At 58.2% G+C, this 18732-nt stretch overlaps 3 protein-coding genes across 7 annotated transcripts; 2 read left to right on the forward strand and 1 right to left on the reverse strand.

Moving 5' to 3' along the window:
- Positions 1-179: 179 nt before the first annotated feature.
- Positions 180-4437, reverse strand: ABHD14B (abhydrolase domain containing 14B). The gene is made up of 4 exons (XM_026500961.4): positions 4328-4437; positions 3157-3392; positions 1664-1905; positions 180-1295 (listed from the first exon to the last, which is right to left on the reverse strand). The coding sequence occupies exons 2-4, from the start codon at positions 3365-3367 to the stop codon at positions 1116-1118; spliced, it is 633 nt and encodes a 210-aa protein (XP_026356746.1). The 5' UTR covers positions 3368-3392; positions 4328-4437; the 3' UTR covers positions 180-1115.
- Positions 4020-16983, forward strand: ACY1 (aminoacylase 1). 5 transcript variants are annotated; one of them, XM_026500958.4, is made up of 15 exons: positions 4023-4183; positions 12575-12686; positions 13366-13430; positions 13501-13605; positions 13959-14053; positions 14348-14424; positions 14518-14607; positions 14704-14760; positions 15072-15145; positions 15231-15280; positions 15384-15528; positions 15630-15698; positions 16351-16430; positions 16571-16631; positions 16713-16983. In XM_026500958.4, the coding sequence occupies exons 2-15, from the start codon at positions 12593-12595 to the stop codon at positions 16875-16877; spliced, it is 1227 nt and encodes a 408-aa protein (XP_026356743.2). In that variant the 5' UTR covers positions 4023-4183; positions 12575-12592; the 3' UTR covers positions 16878-16983. The 5 variants fall into 5 exon arrangements, with proteins under 5 accessions (XP_057167734.1, XP_026356743.2, XP_057167733.1 ...); XM_026500957.4 differs by lacking the exon at positions 4023-4183 and adding an exon at positions 11922-12179; XM_057311751.1 differs by having other exon boundaries at positions 4020-4183; positions 16571-16983.
- Positions 4385-10414, forward strand: ABHD14A (abhydrolase domain containing 14A). Its single transcript, XM_026500959.4, has 5 exons — positions 4385-5503; positions 7990-8201; positions 8379-8494; positions 9619-9854; positions 10060-10414. The coding sequence occupies exons 1-5, from the start codon at positions 5420-5422 to the stop codon at positions 10240-10242; spliced, it is 831 nt and encodes a 276-aa protein (XP_026356744.2). The 5' UTR covers positions 4385-5419; the 3' UTR covers positions 10243-10414.
- Positions 16984-18732: the final 1749 nt, after the last annotated feature.

Genomic DNA, 18732 nt, shown 5'->3' on the forward strand with positions numbered 1-18732 from the left:
ACCTGGGTGTTTGTGTGTGGGTGGGGAGGGGAATCCAATCTCCCTTCCCCTCCATCTGGCCCGGTGGACAAAGGGCAGGGGGACCATCTGGTCCTGCCAGGGTGGGGGAGGGGCCCACAGCGGCGGTCCCCAGGGGCGGGGGAGGGGCGGCGCTCCGGAGACAGCGAGAGCCTGCGGGGTCTAATTGCATCACTTTATTTCACCGACCTCCACTCTCCACTCTCGTCTCCCCAACCCCCAAACCTCAGAGCAGGAAACAAGCTTGGCTGAGCAGATCCAGGCCTCATAACCTGGGGAGGTGTAGAGCACCCAGAAAGAGGGGGAAAAAGCAGGGAGATCTGAGGTTCCAAGGGGTGGCCCTCACCTATTGGGCGGCGATTCTGGTCTGGGGCCAGCTGCAACCTGTGGGTGAATGGAGTTCAGGGCTAGCTACCCTTAAGCCTGGCAGATGGCCTCATGCAAAGGGCTGGCCCCCAGCATCTCCACCTTCCTGGACAGCGGGGTTCGGCATGGTTGGGAGGGTGCATGTGCCCATGTGAACGCTTGTGTGAAAGCACAAGAATGCATGTTTGTGGATGCATGGAATGCAAAGCTGTAGGTGACAGTGTGATGTCAGTCCAGAGTTGCCCGTACCTATGCGGTTGCTCCCAAGTGAAGGGTCATCTCTGGGAACATGGATGGCTCTGAATGTGTAAGCAGGCACGTGGGCATGGATGTATCTGTGGTCTCGGAGGCAGGAGTAGGAGGTGTGAGTGCCCCGTAGTAGAGCAGCTGGAGGAAGAGGCTGGAGCCAGCATGGGGAGGCTGAACCGGCAGAGGAAGGGGTGCAACCGAACAGGAAAGCCTATAGGAGAAGCCCATCTAATGGATTACCCTCCACCAGATTACGTCTCTTGATTCCTGAGGTTTTTCCTCTGGATTTCACCTCCTTAGTCTGTCACTGCAAGAGAAAGAGGAAGAAGAAAAGACAGACCCTAGAGACAAGAACCCAGATAGACAGAGACACACCTGTTGCATGTGGGTGATGAGCAGAAACCCATGGAGAGAGGAAGGAGACAGAGAGAGGCCAAGGCAGGCCAGCAGCCCTGCCCCCCCCCCCCCAGCAGGGCTGGGTCTCATGCTAGCCCCTGCAGGAAATCCAGCAGCCCTGTGTGCCACTCCTCAGGTTTGTCAAGGTAGCAGGGGTGCCCTGCCCCCTCCACGACCAACACCCGGTGGTTGGGCAGCTGCTTCAGGTGCTCAAAGCTGGTCAGACCCATGGGGTCCTGGTCTCCATATACTATAAGAGTTGAGGTCTAGAGAAACGAAAGGGAAACAGTAAACAGCGATCTGCCACACCAGCCCCAACCTCCTAGAGGTCACTTCAGTCTGTCCGTGGGGTCACCCCGAATGAGGGGGAGAGACAAGCTGGCCCAGTGGGTGGTATAAGAGGCCCCAGCTCCTGGGGGACAGAGGCATGGATTTTTGTCTGCCCCGGCACATAGTTTAGCACAGACCAAAGCACAGTAATCTGCTGCTAAGTAAACCAAAAGGGCAGAGTTTGGTAGTCTAGCTCCCCCCAGAAGCCACCCCTTGGTTACCCTGCCGCCAGGTAAGGAAAGGCCCCAGAATGGACCCTTTCTTGCTTGTGGCAGGGGCATCTCAGCCTCCCACACAGGGATACCTTCACACTGGCATAGTCCGAAGCATTGATTTTGTCAGTGCAGATGGGGGCCACTGGCACATAGCCCCGGAGCTGGGAGCCAGGGGCCGTGAGGAAGGGCAGGGAGTACATGCCACTCAACGATGGGCTGATCACAACAGGAGAACCCAGGTCCAAGGCGTCCACCACAGCTGCCAGGAAGCTGCTGGGGACCAGCTCCCCAATAGGGGCAGGGGCTGCTGCTTCCTTGGAGCGCCCCAGGCCTGCAGGGATTCGGGTGTGAGAAAGACAAGGGCATTGAGTGGGAAAATGGAAGAGACAGTCCCTTCCTCCAGGAAGCCCTCCTAGGTCAATATCTCTGTGCCAGGTTCTAGCAGCACACAGAGTGCCCAAGTTTATTCCTACAGCAGCCTAGATCTGTCATTTCTGTGGCAAGCATGAGGCATTTCCCTCTACATCTGTGCCCATCTCTGCCAGTGGTAGAGTGTCCTGGAAAGGACCAGGCTCTGAGGTGCAACGCAGCTGGGGCCAAGTCTCGATTTTCCACTTAACTATCTATGTAACCTTAGGAAAGTCTCCTCACCCCTCTCTCGGCTGCTCAGTTTCCCCGTCTGTTAAAGGAGACAACAAAAATATCTACCATTTCAGATTGCATTGAAAATTAAGTGAGTTAACTGCTTAAGAGGCACCTGTCCCAGGGTTGGCAGGGTGGACAGTGGCTGAGGACCTGGCTCTCTACCCGTGTACCTCCCCTCCAATCAGTCAGGCCCCACCTTCCTCAAATAGATTAGCTCAAGACCTTCACCTGGAAGGTCAGTCCAACCCACCATCCGAACCAATCCCATCTGGGCCTGAAGGCCCACACTTGGGCACTGAAACCATGCCAGCCATGGCCCGTGAGGGAAACAGGTCAACTATGGGGTCATACTTTGCTCCATGGGCTGGGGCCTACCAGTCCAGGTTATGACGGCCAATCTGGGGCTACCCCTGCCTTACTCCAGAACCCAGTTCAGGACTTGTACCTGGGATCCTGACTGCGGGCTTAGCCACTCGCCAGGCCCAGCCCCGCCCTCACATGTGTCAGGAGACTCAGTCTCACTCCTTAGGGCTTCCAACAGAGCCTATCTTTACGGCTCTGTCAAAAGATTTTAATTCCACTTGGCTGAGCACCGATTCTTAGATGCTGGGTACTGGCCACATATGCACGTAATCTCAGTCCGTTCTCATTAGAGCCAACCCCCAAAATCTATATCTCCCATTACAGATGAGGAAACAGAGGCACTGAGATACTGCCCCAGGCAACCTGGTTAGAAGCAGCTGGACAGTGTCCAGACCACATCCGGATAGAGACAGGAGAAACTGGAAGGCCCTTGTCGAGGGCACGGCACCCTGTGAAGCCCAGGGTTGGGGGCGGGGGGTGGGCCCTAGCCTGGCTAGGTCCTCCCAATGCCCCAGCGCCCAGTCCCCCGGTGAGGCCCCCACAACCCCGGTCCGGAAGCTTGCCCCGGAAGTACCTGGCAGGTCCAGGGCCACAGCCCGGTAGCCAGCCTGAGCCAGCCGGTGCAGCGTGCCCAGGTTCTGCCAGGTCTCGGAGGAGAAGCGGATGCCATGCAACAGCAGGACCGAGAAGCGGGCAGCCTGCCCAGCGCCTGGCCGAGCCTGTCGGAAGAAGAGGCTCTGGCCCTGTACCTGGACGGTGCCCTCGTGAAGCTCCACACCCGCCATCCCTGCCGCTGTACCGGTGAAGCACCTGTGGTTCAAGGCCAGACTGAGAAGGAGCCACAGAACACCCTGCCCACATGGGCCAGAGAGGCTGCCAGGAGAGGGCAGGCGTCCCTCCGGGAGCAGCAAGGAGGGACCAGAACCCTCCATGTGCTTTCAGATGAGGAAGCCAGAGTGTCATTTATGCTTCTGCCACTCAATGGTGTGGCATTGGGCTTCGGTTTCCCCTTCTGAAATAAGAAGCAATAAAACCTACCTCAAGAACTAAGGAGTTAATAAAAAGAGAGAGAGAGAGAGAGAGAGTTGACAAGTGAGGGTGCCCACCCTTAGAACTCAATACATGGAGCTCGGAGCTCCCATTATGATTACTGTCCTCACTGTTACTCTCCTTTTCTACAAATGGGGATAATACAATAGTACTCAGCTCATAGGTGGTGGGTGGGATTAACTGAGCTCAACCCGTAAAACGCTGGACACCGTTCCTAGCACACAGTGAGCATAATAAATGCTCAATCAACAGTGAATAGCTATTTTGCTCATTGACCTCTTCCTCTTCAAGGCACTGTTACAGTTTGTAAGTTGGCACTGCAGGCCGGAGGGGGTTGGGGTTGGAGTTAAAAACCCATTTTCCGGAGGCGGAAGCTGGAACGCAGCGCTGGGAAAGGCTTTGGAGTTCCGGCCCGCAAGGAATGCGGAGTACCCAGCGCGCTGCGCGCTGGGGCCCAACGCTCTGACGCCGTGGTCAGGGGCACCGTCATCGGCGCCGCGGCGGCTCGCTCGGTCCCCTCCGCGGACTTCGGTTCTGGCTCGCTGGGCCCGGTAAGGCGCACGCGGAAAGGGTGGGGGCAGACCCGAGGAGGGGACCGGGGGAGCCGAGATGGGAAGGGGAGGAACTTGGGCTAGGTGGGGGTGGACTCTCACTGGACAGAAGAAAGAGAGGGTCGGGGGGCGCAGGGCCGGTACCTGGGGAGCTGCGTAGGCTCGCGAAGATAAGAGGCAGGCGAGTGCTGGCGGCGACTGGGGCTCGGGGCAGGGAAGCGTGGAAGTGGCCCGGCCGAGGGCGGGGACCAGGCCGTGCTGCGTGGTGCCCTCTAGTGGCCACAAGCCGTCGCAGAGCCGGTAGCGGCCGCTAGATCTTTTCTTGTCCCAGCGGCCTCGGTTTCCCCGAGCCCCTCGGCCGCATCTGCTCCGAGCACCCGATTGGGTGCGGCCCCAGCAACCTGCCCCAGATGCACATGATGCGGCGTGAGGAGAAGGGTTCGTGGGGTCTCATCCCTGCTGCTCCCTCCTCTTCCCCACCCTGCTCATCCCTGGCCTTGACCGCCCAGGCCCAGAGTTGTGCGCAGGCACGCAGTGAAGCCAGACAGCTTTGAGTGCGAGACTCTACCAAAGTCCAGCCAGATGACCTCGACCGATTTCACAGCGTCTCCGAGCCTATTTCCCGGCCTGTAGAATGGGTGTGATGTTGCCTGTTTGGCAGGGGGTCTATAACGGAGTGAGTCCTGCGTGCCCTGAGCTGCCTCCCTGTACCCGGCCTGGCGTTGGCCACACATCGCCCACCAGGACAGGTGCCATAAAGAGCAGTGAAAGAGGCACAGGCCACCCTGGGCTGTGACCGAGTGCGTGCGCCTGTGTATTTGTAGGGGTTGGGGCAGCGGTTGGACCGAGACCTGGAGCTGCCAAATAAAAATAATATCTGACACTGAACAGCGAGGCCTCCTCTCCAGACACTGCTAAGGCTTCACCCATCTTTTGTGGTGCTTAAGACAATCCTTATCCTTAACCCCACTGTACGGACGAGGGACTGACCGACGATAGAGATGGTCTGGTGGGAAGAAGCCGGTGGCTGTCCCCTCGCCCTCGGGCTGAGAACAATCCGGAAAATCTGGACAGTGGGCCGGGCCTACGCGCTTTCGGGCGCCGCCTGGAGTTCCCCCTGCGTGGGTTTAGGAGGTGCTGGGCCTGCGACTGCGCACTGCGCAAGCGCGCCTCCTGGGCCGGGCGCTCCGCCGCCGAGTCCCGGCCGCAGCCTGCAGAGCGGCGGAGCGCTGCGCAATGGTCGCGGCGCTGTTTGGCTGCTGGTTCCGCGTGGGCGGGGCCCGCCCTGGGATGTCCGGCCCGGTCATCCCGATCGGCCCGGTGAGTGTCCCCGGGGAGTGAAGACTGCAGGGTGCCCGGGGGCGGGCCATCCTGGCTCCGCCCCTTGCCCCGGGAGCCCTGGGGCAGAGTCCTGTGGGAGTGGCAGGCGCGAGTGTGCCTATGTTGGTGTGTTGTGTGTGCGTGCAGGCGTTCGTCTGCGTGCCTTCTGGGGGGTCTGGATGTGTGTCGATGTGGTGTGTGTCTGTTTCCACGTGCCTATGTTGGGGGTGGGCGTCGGTCTGGACGCTCGTGTCTGTGTTTGTCTGCTGTGTGCATTTCTGTGCACATGTGATTTTGAGGGTATCACCTGTGTGTGTACTTCTGAGGCTATGTGTGTCTGTGTGTCTGTTTGCCTGTACATGTGTACACGCTTCTTGTATGCATGCGTAGTTTTAGGATTGTGTATATGACTGTGTGCTGGAAATTTGAGGGTCTGCATGATTTTGAAAGCATTGTATGTGCCTGTCCATCTGCTTTCCTGACGGCTGTGCGCCTGATTTTGAGGGTATGTATTTCCAGGGATCGATCGATTGCTCACAGGCCAAGCGTGTCTGCCTGTCCCTGTCGCGCCAGGAATAGCTTGTGCCAAAGAAAAGCATATGGGGACAAGACTCGATGTTTGTGTGCACGTGTGTACGTGTGTCACTGTCCACACGTATGCCAAGGAACTAAGTTGGGTACAGCTAACCCGACCCCACGCCTTATCTGGTATCGGTAGCGAATGCTGGCTTGCGGGCTAGCTGCCCACCACCATCGTAGTCTAGTGCGCTAGCTGCCTCGGTTGCCAAGGCAACGGCCAAAGCCCCGCCTCTGCCTGGCGGCAGGCTAGCCGCAAGAAGAGGGCAGCATGGGTTCTCACGGGTGGGAACCTATGCTAAAGCCGAGTGGGACGTTGCTGTTCGTGGTCTGAAGGAGGAGAAGAGCGGCCTCTTCCTCCCTTCACCTCCTGGCTCTCCATCAGCGCCAGAGGGGCTGCCACTGCCCACCCATCCCCCCGACTGGGACCCTGGGGGTGGGGGCTTGGGAAACACCCTCAAATCTCCCAGGAGAGGGGGGTGGTGCCCAATATGGGTTTCCAGCTGGGCCAGCACCCAGTTAGCACCCAATAAAGATGTGTTTACTGGAATCTGGGAATAAGGCAGGTGTACTCATCCTAGGCCGGAGAAATGATGACAGGTCAGCCCTGGGTCAAGTCCACTGTATTCCCGAAATATCACAGGAAACTTGAGAGGGCTGATGCAAGGTGAGCCTTTTCCCCATTTTACTGACAAGCTGAAGACACACAGCCAGGAAGTGGCAAAGCAGTCTCAAAGCCAGGGCTAACCCTTCTGTTTGGGTCCTGGGTCCTGATGTCTGTCCTCTGGACAGGCGAAGGACCCAGACTGCAGGAGTCCGTGAAGCAGGTCATGAAGCTGGGGTTGAGGGGAGCATTCATCTCTCCAACCTCCATTTCTACGTATACCATGCCCCTCCCTGGCCCCATTCATTCCCCTCATGCCTCAGCGTTTCTCCATCTCAGATATTCTCCATGACCTTCCTCCCACTTAATATCAGCTGAGATAGAGCATTGAATATTTCCATCAATTGGAAAACACATTCTGATTTAAGCAGTATTACAGGAAATGTGATTTTAAAAAAAGAAGAACCATTTCCAAACATACCAGTGGGAGGGGGCTTTACACATAGTCTTTCACTTTTTTTTTTTTTAAGATTTTATTTGTTTATGAGAGAGAGAGAGGGAGCACAAGCAGGGAGAGCAGCAGGCAGTGGGAGAAGCAGGCTTCTTGCTGAGCAAGGAGCCTGATGTGGGACTCAATCCAGGACCCTGGGATCATGACCTGAGCTGAAGGCAGATGCTTAACCGACTGAGCCACCCAGGCATCCTTAGTCTTTCACTTTTGATGACTCTCACTACTCTGTCCACCAGCAAGGCTCCAGCTCATCCCTCACCTCCCTGGCCCATGGTTTCTTCCTTGGCAAGCTGAGTGTAACCTGGTGGTTAGCAGCCCAGCTCTGTGTTCAAATCCCAGTTCCTCTACTTGCTACTCTGCATTTTGGGCGAAAGAATTTACCTCTCTGCGCCTGTTTCCTCATCTGCAAGAGAACTAGAATCATATCTGCTCCCAGTGTTCTCGTGTGGATTCATGAGCCCTCGTACGTGAAGGGCCAAGCACAGGGTCTGGCTGTCATAAGCACCTGATGAATAGAAGTGGTTTTAGCTGGCACAGTGATGATGGCAGTCATTGAGCGTGCTGTGTCTCCAGGGACATCTCCGATGCTCCTTCCCAGGCTGCAGGGTATCTGAGCCCCGGCCCTGGCATGTGGAGTAATTGGATATGAACCCTCAGACCCCTGCCCAGAGCAGGAGAAAGGGCAAGGGCTGAGCTGGTCCTCTGCTGGGGGCTTTTGGGTGGGGTTTGGGGATGGGGTCCAGGGGACCTGGTGGGGACACAGCCCCAGCCTCTTCTTCCTCTCCTCTCCTCCAGACTGTGGTACAGACCTCCATGAGCCGGTCCCAGGTAGCCCTGCTGGGCCTGGGCCTGCTGCTCATGCTGCTACTGTACGTGGGGCTGCCAGGCCCCCCTGAGCAGACCTCCTGGCTCTGGGGAGGCCCCAATGTCACAATCCTGGCTGGTCTCACCCCTGGCAACTCCCCCATCTTTTACCGCGAGGTGCTGCCACACCACCGGGCACGCAGGTGGGTGCTGACCTCAGGGTGTAGTGGAAGGACTAGGTCCAAGGGGAGTCCCCCTGTGGGACCCCAGCTCAAGTCAGGGTGCTCAGGGCCTGGGAGGGCAGTGGGAGAAGCCTAGAAAGAAAGAATGGCGGGCCACTCCCAGCCCCCTGGGACACACACTCCCCTGTGTGCCCACAGGGTGGACGTGGTGCTACTCCACGGAAAGGCCTTTAACTCCCACACATGGGAGCAGCTGGGCACACTGCAGCTGCTGGCGCGGAGGGGCTACCGGGCCGTGGCCCTTGACCTCCCAGGTGAGAGCCCCCACTCCAGGGTCTAGGGAGGCAACATCCAGCAGGTACAAGGGGGCAGCTTCCCAGAGGGAGGACTTGGAGGGGTAGAAAAGCCTTAAGGTATGGCTGGGGCGGGGGGATTTAGACCCCAATGTCTGGACAAGCAGTGGCAGGTCGCAACACGAGATGGCAATACTAAAAGGTCTGCGTCTTTATTTTCCACCTTGAGAACTAGAATTTGGACTGTTGCATGTCGCAGAGCAAATAGAAAGGTGACTCACTTCACAAGCACTTGCATGGAGAGATCTCACTGGACTTTTAATGACAAACGAGGTAGCTTTTCGTTTTTTTAGCTTTGCAAATGATTTATGCTATCATTCTTGTCTTTAAAAATCAAGCAAGAGTGACACCCTCAGAGACCCATGCCACATTTCTCTCCCAGCAGTTTGGGGGTACCCAACCCCGTCTGGGCATTTCCATATATAGAAAAACAGACAATACGCAGGATTGTGTGGTGAGGTTAGACACATGACTGGTGTCCTGTCTGCTTAGCACATCTACCCGCAGCTTGGTTCTCTCCCCCTACACCACATCTCAAAGAGCAGGCCAGTCACCGTGAACCCCCTGTCTGTACTGTGTGCCATCAGGAGGGACAGGTTTGATCTGCCCACTCCTCCACTGGTGGTTATGTAAGTTGACTTAGAGTTTTCAGGGTCAGTGGAAATGCCGGAGGCACGAAGCTGAAGCAACTTTGGACATGTTTCTTTGAGCATGGAGGTACTAATTTCTGTAAGGTAACTACCAAGGACAATTGATGGGTCAAAGGATGCACATTTTTAAAACAATGACAAATACTACCTTACCCCCTAAATATGCTACATGATTTATCCTCCTGTCAGTCATGGATGAAAGTGCCCATTTCCCCGCATCTTTCCCCAACACTGCAGATTGTCAGTCTTTTTAGTTTTGCCACTCTAATGAATGAGAGATGCTTTTCTAGCAGACCTATCCCATTACAACGAGTAGCTTCTGGGAAGTTTGGGGTAACACTGCCGTGTGCTTTGGCTCTTTCCCCCACTGTGGTGGGCAGGAAGTCGTGAGTTCCTTTCCAGCCTCCCTCAGCCGGTGTCTCCTGCTGTTCCCAGGATTTGGGAACTCGGCACCTTCCAAGGAGGCCAGCACAGAGGCAGGGCGGGCGGAGCTGCTGGAGCGAGCGCTGCGGGACCTGGAGGTGCGCAATGCCGTACTGGTGAGCCCCTCTCTGAGTGGCCGCTACGCCCTGCCTTTCTTGATCCGAGGCCACCACCAGCTGCGTGGATTTGTGCCCATTGCACCCGCCTCCACCCAGAACTACACCCAGGAACAGTTCTGGGCCGTGAAGGTACTGGAGGGACGGTTTCCAAAGGTCAGGCTTCCTATCCCTGGCTCGAGTCAAGGGGGGAAAGGACTCAGGTCTCACTTGGAGGACACATGGCCTCATCTGGATAGAAAGAGATGGGGTGTTTGGGAAAGATTTCCTAAGGAGGCGGCTAGAGGGTCCGTCCCCATCAGGCCCCAGGATCACAGCCCCTTGCCTTGCCCTGCAGACCCCGACTCTCATCCTGTATGGGGAGCTGGACCGTATCCTGGCTCGGGAGTCACTGCGGCAGCTCCGCCACCTGCCCAACCACTCCGTGGTGAAGCTGCGTGACGCAGGCCATGCCTGCTACCTCCACAAGCCGCAAGACTTCCACCTTGTCCTCCTTGCCTTCCTTGACCGCCTGCCTTGAGTTCCCCCACTGACCAGGGCCCAGGCTTGGCCTGAGCTTGGAGAGTCTGGACCAGGGCCCCACCAGGGAGGCAGCCCCTGGGATTGGAGGTTGGAGGCCAGAGGGCCAGGCCCAGTTGAGACCTCTTATTTCATCTCACAGGCACAATAAAAAATGCACTTTTTTGTCATGCCTGAGGAGTGACAGGTCCTGTTTCCTGGCGTTGTGGCGGGTGGGGTGGGAGTGGGAGGCAAATCCAGGGCTGCTTTGGGGCTGGGAGCTGGAAGGAGGCTTCAGCAACCTGGGAAGGCTAAGAACATGGGCTGCTTTCTAGCCGGCTGCCCGAACCACTCTGTGACTCAGTTTCCTCACCTGTAAAATGGGCATGATGGTAATACCTGGCTCAAAATTTGGTTTTCAAATTGACTCAGTCTGGGTAAATGGAGCACTTGTCCACACGGGGCTTGAGGGGGTCAGGGCGAATGGGTGTTACTACTGCTGCGTGACCACTGGGGTTGGTGGAAAATCCTGGGTCTGGCAGTTGAGCGAGTCAGGAATGCAGGACCTATGGCCAAAGGGAACAGGATGTGTAGGGATGGAAGTGGCGACTGTGGTTTAACAATTAATATAGCACTGCCAAGCCTGCTTGCCCCCAGGTATATATGGGTGAGCAAGCAGATCAGACTTAAACCCCAGGAGGGTTGGGACAGAACCCCTACTCTCCCCTCCCAGCCTGCCTCTCTGGGCACAGAGGTTGAAGTTTTCAGCCCTGCTCCTCCCCACACTGACTCGGCCCATAGGGGTGAGTTCAGCAGGGGACAGACCTGGCTGAGAGTACAAAGGGCACCCAGGCACACGAGTGGGCAGCTGCAGCTGTGTGCAGCCTGGGGGTGGCCAGTGGGACACCTGTGCCTCTTTGTCCTCCCTCTCCGGTGGCTGTGGGAGAGCCAGGGAGCCTGGCACAGGGTCGGCCAAGAGTATGCCACGTGTATGCTTTTGTGCTGTTCCCCCCTCACACGGTCATACAGCCTCACAGTTACACTTTCTCACCGTGACATCCTCTGTCACACAGATACTGCCACACCCAGCCACCATCTCACACTTGTACTGTCACACACATGGCCATACACGCTGATACACTCTGTTGGATTAGCTCCCACAGCCGCCCATTGGCACGATCTCACACCAAGTCACACATGTGCCCCTCTGCCCCTCTATTCTCCGCTCCTGGCACGGTGTCCGGGCATCCACTCTGACACGGCTCTGTGCCCCGCCAGCGACAGAATCCTGCGGGTACATGGACCTCCTGGTGTAGAACGTACAGTCTGAGGGGACAGATATTGACCAATCACCTCTCCACACAGGGGGCTGAGGCAGTCCGGGAGGACCTCCCTGAGAAGCTGAGACACGGAAAGGGGAGAAGTCAGACACTCGCGGGAGGGGGTGGGGGAGCAGGCAGGGGCCAGCTCTGGCAGGACTTTGCAGCGCTGTACCCCAAGAGGGAGGGGCGCCCGAGGGGGCAGACGCAACCTCTCCTGTCTGTGTCTGCTCTCCTCTCTTCCCTCCCAATCTGGCGGTTGCAGCGGGTAGAGCCCTCCGGGGGCGGGACCACCCGGAGCTCGCAGCCTCGGTATGCGGGGCGGGGCCTGCGGGGGCGGGGCCTGCGGTGCGGAGCCGGCCGGGGCTCGCGGACTGCCGCCGGGGCGAAGCAGGCGGCTGCGGTGGCTGCCCGCGAGAAGGATCCTGTAATCCGAGAGGAAGCCGGAACCTGGGGCTGGGCGGAGGCGTGGGTGGCCGGTATTCGCCGTCTTCGGCCCCGCCGCGCGATCCCGTCCGGCCACGTGGTGGGCGGACCGGGGCGGTGCTGAGCCCTAGACCTCGCAGGACCCTGAGCCCTGGCCACAGCCCCGGGCGGCCGCTGAGAGGCAAGCGCGGGCCCAAGACCGCTAGAGAGCGAGGTGGGACCCCGGAGAGGGGTAAAGGGATCCGGGGTTACATGGCATAAAATCCGGGCAATTGGGAGAATTTTTTTGAGGCGGGTAGGGAGAGTCAATGCTTGGGTGCAGACCGGGCACGGCTACTCTCCAGCTGTCGCTGAACCTCTCGGCCTCAGCTTTCTCCTCTGTGAAGTAGACATTCAGAGGCACGAACTTCCAGGGGCTCTTTGGCGGCTTCAATACGGAAATGTGTTGAAAGTGCCAGCACAGCTCCTGAAACAGAATGGGGGCTCCGAAACCGGGTGTGTTCTCCCGTGGGACGACGGGGAAGCGCCTTGGGGAAGGGCGGTGTGCAGGTGCAGGCCACGGAGCCCCAGCGGCTGGGAGGGGTCGGTAGCCGCTCGCTTTGCCCCTAGCTCACCACGCGCAACGCCATGGCCAGCGAGGGTCGCGAGGGCGAACACCCGTCGGTGACGCTCTTCCGCCGGTACCTGCGTATCCGCACCGTCCAACCCGAGCCCGACTACGGTGAGAACGCGGCGGTTCTAGGGCCCGCGGTGGGGCCCCGGGCGGGGACTGCTCTGTACCAGACTCCCAGCACTGTCACCCAGCTTCGCCCCACTCTGCTGCCCCAACTGGCACCTCCACACCTCTAGCCGTTCCCCGGGTCGGCGGACTGCCCAGCAGCCCCTCCAGGCCGTATTGCCCCTGAAGTGACTCCTGGTGGCTGGTTAAGGAACAACTTCGCCTCACTGCCTGGGGTTTGAGGAGGGACAGGGGAGACCCGAGAGCCACAGGGAAGAAGCTCCAGAAGCCGACTGGGGCAGGACAAAGAGTACAGCCCTTGGGGAATCAAGCTTGGTGGCTGGGAATTGTGGGCATGGGTCCAAACCCCTGCTCTGTATTTACCAGCTGGGAGACATTAGATCAATCTCCTGCCTCTGCACCAGTTTTCCCATCCCCAGTCACTCCTGTTTCCAACTATGGACTTCCCACCTGACCTTCCACAAAGGGTCACTGGCTGGCCAAAGATATCGTCTTCCTTGGAGACAGAAATGCAGGTGTCCCCGAGGGATGTGGAATTGCACTGAAGAGGCGGCCGCCGTGTCAGGAGCGGCACCCCTCTCTGGATGTACCTCCAGCTCTGCCTGGGCTGGTGGAAGGTGTGGGTAAGCAGAAGCAGCCCCAAGACTCTCTGTGTCCCCAGGGGCTGCCGTGGCCTTCCTTGAGGAGAGAGGCCGCCAGCTGGGCCTGGGCTGTCAGAAAGTGGAGGTGAGCCTGGGGCCCGGCACGGGGACGGGAGGTGGCCCTGGGCACCTCCTCACCTCCTCGTCCTCTCCAGGTGGCACCCGGCCGTGTGGTGACCATTCTGACATGGCCAGGCACCAACCCCAGACTCTCCTCCATCTTACTCAACTCTCACACGGATGTGGTGCCTGTCTTCAAGGTGGGTGGGGCAGGGGGAGCAGTGCAGGCCTTAGGGTACACAAAGATGATGCAGACCCCCCACTGGACCCCAGGAAGCCTTGGGGGCTTGTCCTGATACTCCCAATCTCATAGGACACTGCCCTATGCAAGCAGCCTTTGCCCAGTGGCCCATTCTGTGCCCAGGGTGGCGGTGGAGGTAGAAGCAGAGATGAGGGATCGCATCAGCTGCCCTCTTCAGCCCTCTTCTGTCCCCTTCACCACCCCACTTGTCACCCCACCCCTCGGGTAGGCTTCTAGAGCAGGACCACAGTTGAGCAGAATAGATTAATGACTAAATTGGGGCTTGGGACCCTCTTCTCATCTCTTCCCAAGGAACACTGGAGTCATGACCCCTTTGAGGCCTTCAAGGATGCTGAGGGCTACATCTATGCCAGGGGCACCCAGGACATGAAGTGTGTCAGCATCCAGTGAGTATCCTCCATTTCCTGTCCCCCACAATGTCCCTGCTGGCCCATTGAATTGACCCAGGGCCTGGGCTGGGTGTGATTGGAGAACCTCAAGGCCAAGGAATATCTTGACCCCTTATCTTGGACAGGAATTATCACCATTACATGGATAGGAAGACTGAAGGACAGGGACTTCCCAGAGTCCCCTGCCAGGCTGTGACAGAGCAGGCTGCAGGGCCCAGGGCTCCAGCCTGCCTGCCCAAGCATCTGGTGGCTCCCCCAGCATCCGGCTTACACCCTGTCATTGTCCCTCAGGTACCTGGAGGCTGTGAGGAGGCTGAAGGCTGAGGGCCACCATTTCCCCAGAACCATCCACCTGACCTTTGTGCCAGGTAGGAGTGGCTTGGGGAGAGACACTTTCAGGAAGCAGGAGGATGTGGTGGCAGGGGCGGCTCCTTCATCTCATGTCCCTGCTACTTTTATAGATGAGGAGGTTGGGGGTCACCAAGGCATGGCGCTGTTTGTGGAGCGGCCCGAGTTCCAGGCCCTGAGGGCTGGCTTCGCCCTGGATGAAGGTAAGCAGGTGGCAGGCCCCTGAGCGGCCAGCAGGGGATATGGAGGCTGCTAGTGGCTGGGCCACTCCACCCTCTGAACCCCCTTTCCCTCCCCAGGCCTGGCCAACCCCTCCGATGCCTTCACCGTCTTTTACAGTGAGCGGAGCACCTGGTGTGAGTATGGGCTTGGGGGGAGGGCGTTGTTGTGCAGTGGGGAGATAGGCCAGAAGGGGCGGGGGCCTGCCAAGAGTCATGTAGCAAGTCAGGGCCTCTGCCTCCCAGCCCCTTCCTACCCGGGCTTCTCCTTCCTGAGCTTCTGAGGGTAGCCACCTGTGGGCAGAAACCAGCTCTACACCATGTGTTCTAAGGGGAACAGCCCTGCCGGAGAAGCTTGGCATAAGGGGGAGACCGGGGCCCACCCCCAGGCTGCTCACTTTTCCAGCCCCTCCCATGCTGAAGACACCCCCTTCTCCCTCATCTCCCAGGGGTGCGGGTCTTGAGCACCGGGAAGCCCGGCCACGGCTCACGCTTCGTCGAGGACACAGCGGTAGAGAAGCTGGTGCGTGGCACACAGGGAGGGAGTTTGGGAATTCCCGAGGCTCTATCCTGGGGCCGCTCTCACATCTGACCTTGCACTCTCCTAGCACAAGGTCATGAGCTCAATCCTGGCTTTCCGGGAGAAGGAGAGGCAGAGGTGAGGCAGCCTAGGAAAGAGGATGGGGGGCTAGGCGGCCGTGCAAGAGAGAAGGGAGGCTCTTTATCTGTTGTTCCCCCTGCTGCCCCCCCCCCCACCGCAGGCTGCAGTCAAACCCCCACCTGAAGGCAGGGGCTGTGACCTCCGTGAACCTGACCAAGCTAGAGGGCGGCGTGGCCTATAACGTGGTACCTGCTACTATAAGCGCCATCTTTGACTTCCGTGTGGCACCGGATGTGGACCTGAAGGTGCCGCCTCCACCTGGGTTTGGAGGAGGGAGCCGGGTCCTCCATCCTGTGCTGGAGGCTCGGGGAGAACCTGAGGGGTCAGCTCATCTCCCTTCTCATAGGCTTTCGAGGAGCAGCTGCAGGGCTGGTGCCGGGCCGCTGGTGAGGGGGTCACCTTGGAGTTTTTGCAGGTATCAGCTCGGACCTGTGGTTGGGAGCTGAGGGAGCAGGGAGGCTGGGCTTGCCGGGCATGTGTCACGGTGGCAGTGGGTGCTTGGCGTGCCTGCCTACGTCCGGGTGTTTCTTTAGCTATGAGGGACACGCCTCATTCACCAATAAGCATTCGTTGTGGAGGTCCCTGTTGGATGCTGGGGATACCATTATCCCCAGTAAAATTAGACACAGTTCATGGCCCCGTAGTCCTTACAGCATGAAGAGACGAATAGACCTGAATTAAACATTTATATAATGTTGCTTTTATGTAAGTATGAACACACTTGGCTTAGGAAAGGGTGGGACCCTGCACTCTGAGAACCTGTAACAAAGAGTTGGCCAGTCTGAGAGGTCTGGGAGAGTCACTTTGAGGAAGAGGCCTAGAATATGAAAGCTGGACAGGAAGTAAGTAGATGGAGGGCAGGGCAAGGTCCCAGTGTGGCCTTTAAGGGACTGAAAGAGGGCCTGTGGCTGGACTGGCCAGCTAGCTGTCTGGGTAGGGGGTGGAAGCCGGGGTGGGGGGGGTAGGGGGGAATGGGGTGTGTGCCTCTGCCAGACACAGACTAGCCTGTGAAGAATAGGGCAAGATGTCCGGCCGCCTTGACCCTGCTATCCTTCCCCTCCTTCCAGAAGTGGACAGAGCCCCGAGTGACATCTATTGATGACTCAGACCCCTGGTGGGCAGCATTTAGTGGGGTCTGCAAGGACATGTGAGCACACTGGCCAGCCTTTCTCTTCCCCTTTCCTCTCTCCTTCTCCTACCTCTGTTCCACCTTCCTTCGCCCCTTCAGTCCTTCCCTGGCCCTCTCCCCTCTCTCCCTCCTCATTCACCAGGCTCTTCCCTCTGCAGGAACCTCAGTCTGGAGCCAGAGATCTTCCCCGCTGCCACGGATAGCCGCTATCTCCGTGTGGTGAGCTGCTCGCGGTGGGTGGGCAGGAGGTGGTCCTGGGTGCTGGCCTTCCTCCTAATGGCTTCTCCTTGCCCCCTGCAGATGGGGATCCCAGCGCTGGGCTTCTCCCCCATGAACCGCACACCTGTGCTGCTGCATGACCATGACGAGCGCTTGCATGAAGCCGTGTTCCTCCGCGGGGTTGACATATACACACGGCTGCTGCCTGCTCTGGCCAGCATGCCTGCCCTGCCCAGTGATGGCTGAGTCCCAGGCTCCCCAGCCTCTCTACCCCAGGGGTGTCCACCGGACCAGTGTCAAGGACCCCTCTGCCCCCTGCCCAGCAATAAAGTCTGTGTGTGAACAGAGGCCAGTTCTGCAGTACTAAGAGCAAGGACGTTCATGGTGCAGGGATTCTGTCATTTCTCTGGGGACATGCGATTCCCATCCCCATTTCACAGATGAGAAAACTGAGCCTGGCTCTGGGTACCTCCCTACGACCCCATGCTGCTCCGTGCCCGACACAGCCCACTCACCCAGTACCACCCAGCCATGTCTGTGCCCAACGTCAAGGGACCATAGTTCCTCTTCTCAGTGGCCACTGTGCCTTTATCTGACTTGTAAGGTCGGGGACACCATTCTGAGGAGGAAACCAAAGCAAAGATCTCAGGGAAACACTGCTGGCTTTCTGAGAATACACTCAGGATCCTGAGACAGGACTCGAGCTGAAGGCCAGCTGGGCCCTGCCAGATGTAGGGCAGGTAGAGGGAGAGCTGGCTCTGACTGCTAGCATTTGTCAGACCCTCAGGATGACAGGAAGGGGGTGTGGTCCTGCTCTGGTGTTGGGAGCACGAGTCACAGAGGGGCAGGAACCTTGGTGGACCAGTTCATCTGAGGGTCCCTACACCCTGGGCAGGGATCAGTGTGTGCAGAGTAGCCCACGAGTGAGGCTTCAGTCTGTCAGTCCTGCTAGGTAGGGCTCCAGGCAGGACCAAGAGTCACTATGGCCCTGATCGCTGAGCTTGCTCCCGTAGCTGATCTGAGCTGATCCTGTTCAGACCTCCACGGGCGTGGAGTGAGGGACAGGGAGGGCTGGGGTTTGAAGTTCTAGCTGTGGTCAGAGGGAAGTCCACAGCCTGGTTCGGTGGCCTGCAGGCTTAGTCCTGATAGTACTAAGGCCTGCTCGTGCAGTTCTGCCAAGGAGCCAGGACTTGGGCCAGCTCCATCTGCTTTGAGCCCTCCCAGCAGCCCCTGGATGGAGGTTTCACTGAGCCCCTTTAGAAGCTCTGCTGGAATCGCTTGCCCAAGACCACATAGCTTCTAGGTAATGGGAGTGAAGATTTGAGACTCAAGAACTAGGGACTCGTGCTTTCTACGCAAGGGAGGCTCCACGTGGGAGCTGGAGGCTGATAGCAAGCTGGTTGTGACCTCAAGTAAGCCTAGTGGAAGCCCCTGACCTGGCGTCTGGCCTCCCCCTTTGGATTGCAGCAGGTGACGGAAAGAAGTCTTCATGCCCCGTCCTGGGGATTAGAACACAGGCCTCACTGGGAAGCCACCTGACCTGATGACCTCAGGCTGGGCCAGACTACCTTTAGGACACATATAACCTGCTCCTGGCCCATTTCAAGACCCCACCTATCTAGTACCCCCTGGTGATGGGCAGTGGGCCACCCAGAGCATGCCAGGATGACAGTCATGAGAGCAGCCCAGCCCTGGTTGGGCAAATTTCCTGGGATCCTGCATGGGCTGCCTGGGTCCCAATGCTACCTCCATCCCAGAGCTCCGTGATCTCAAAGGTTTCCTTCCCTGTGAAACAAAGAGAATACCTACTTCAGAGGAAGAGGGACCATTTATCATGGGCTGTACTTGTTGCCATTTTTTTTAAAGATTTATTTGAGAGAGTGTGCATGACCAGGAGGTGGGGAGCAGAGGGAGAGAGTAGCAGACTCCCTCCTGAGCAGGGAGGCCAACTCGGGGCTTGATCCCAGAACCCTGAGATCATGACCTGAGCCTGAAATCAAGATTCAAAAATGCGGAGTCCGGATGCTTAACCAACTGAGCCACCCAGGTAGCTCCAGGAAGTACATCCCTTTTGGAACCTCCCGCGCACCCAAGGCTGGTC

Source organism: Ursus arctos, unplaced genomic scaffold, assembly GCF_023065955.2.
Source record: "Ursus arctos isolate Adak ecotype North America unplaced genomic scaffold, UrsArc2.0 scaffold_14, whole genome shotgun sequence".
NCBI lineage: Eukaryota > Metazoa > Chordata > Mammalia > Carnivora > Ursidae > Ursus > Ursus arctos.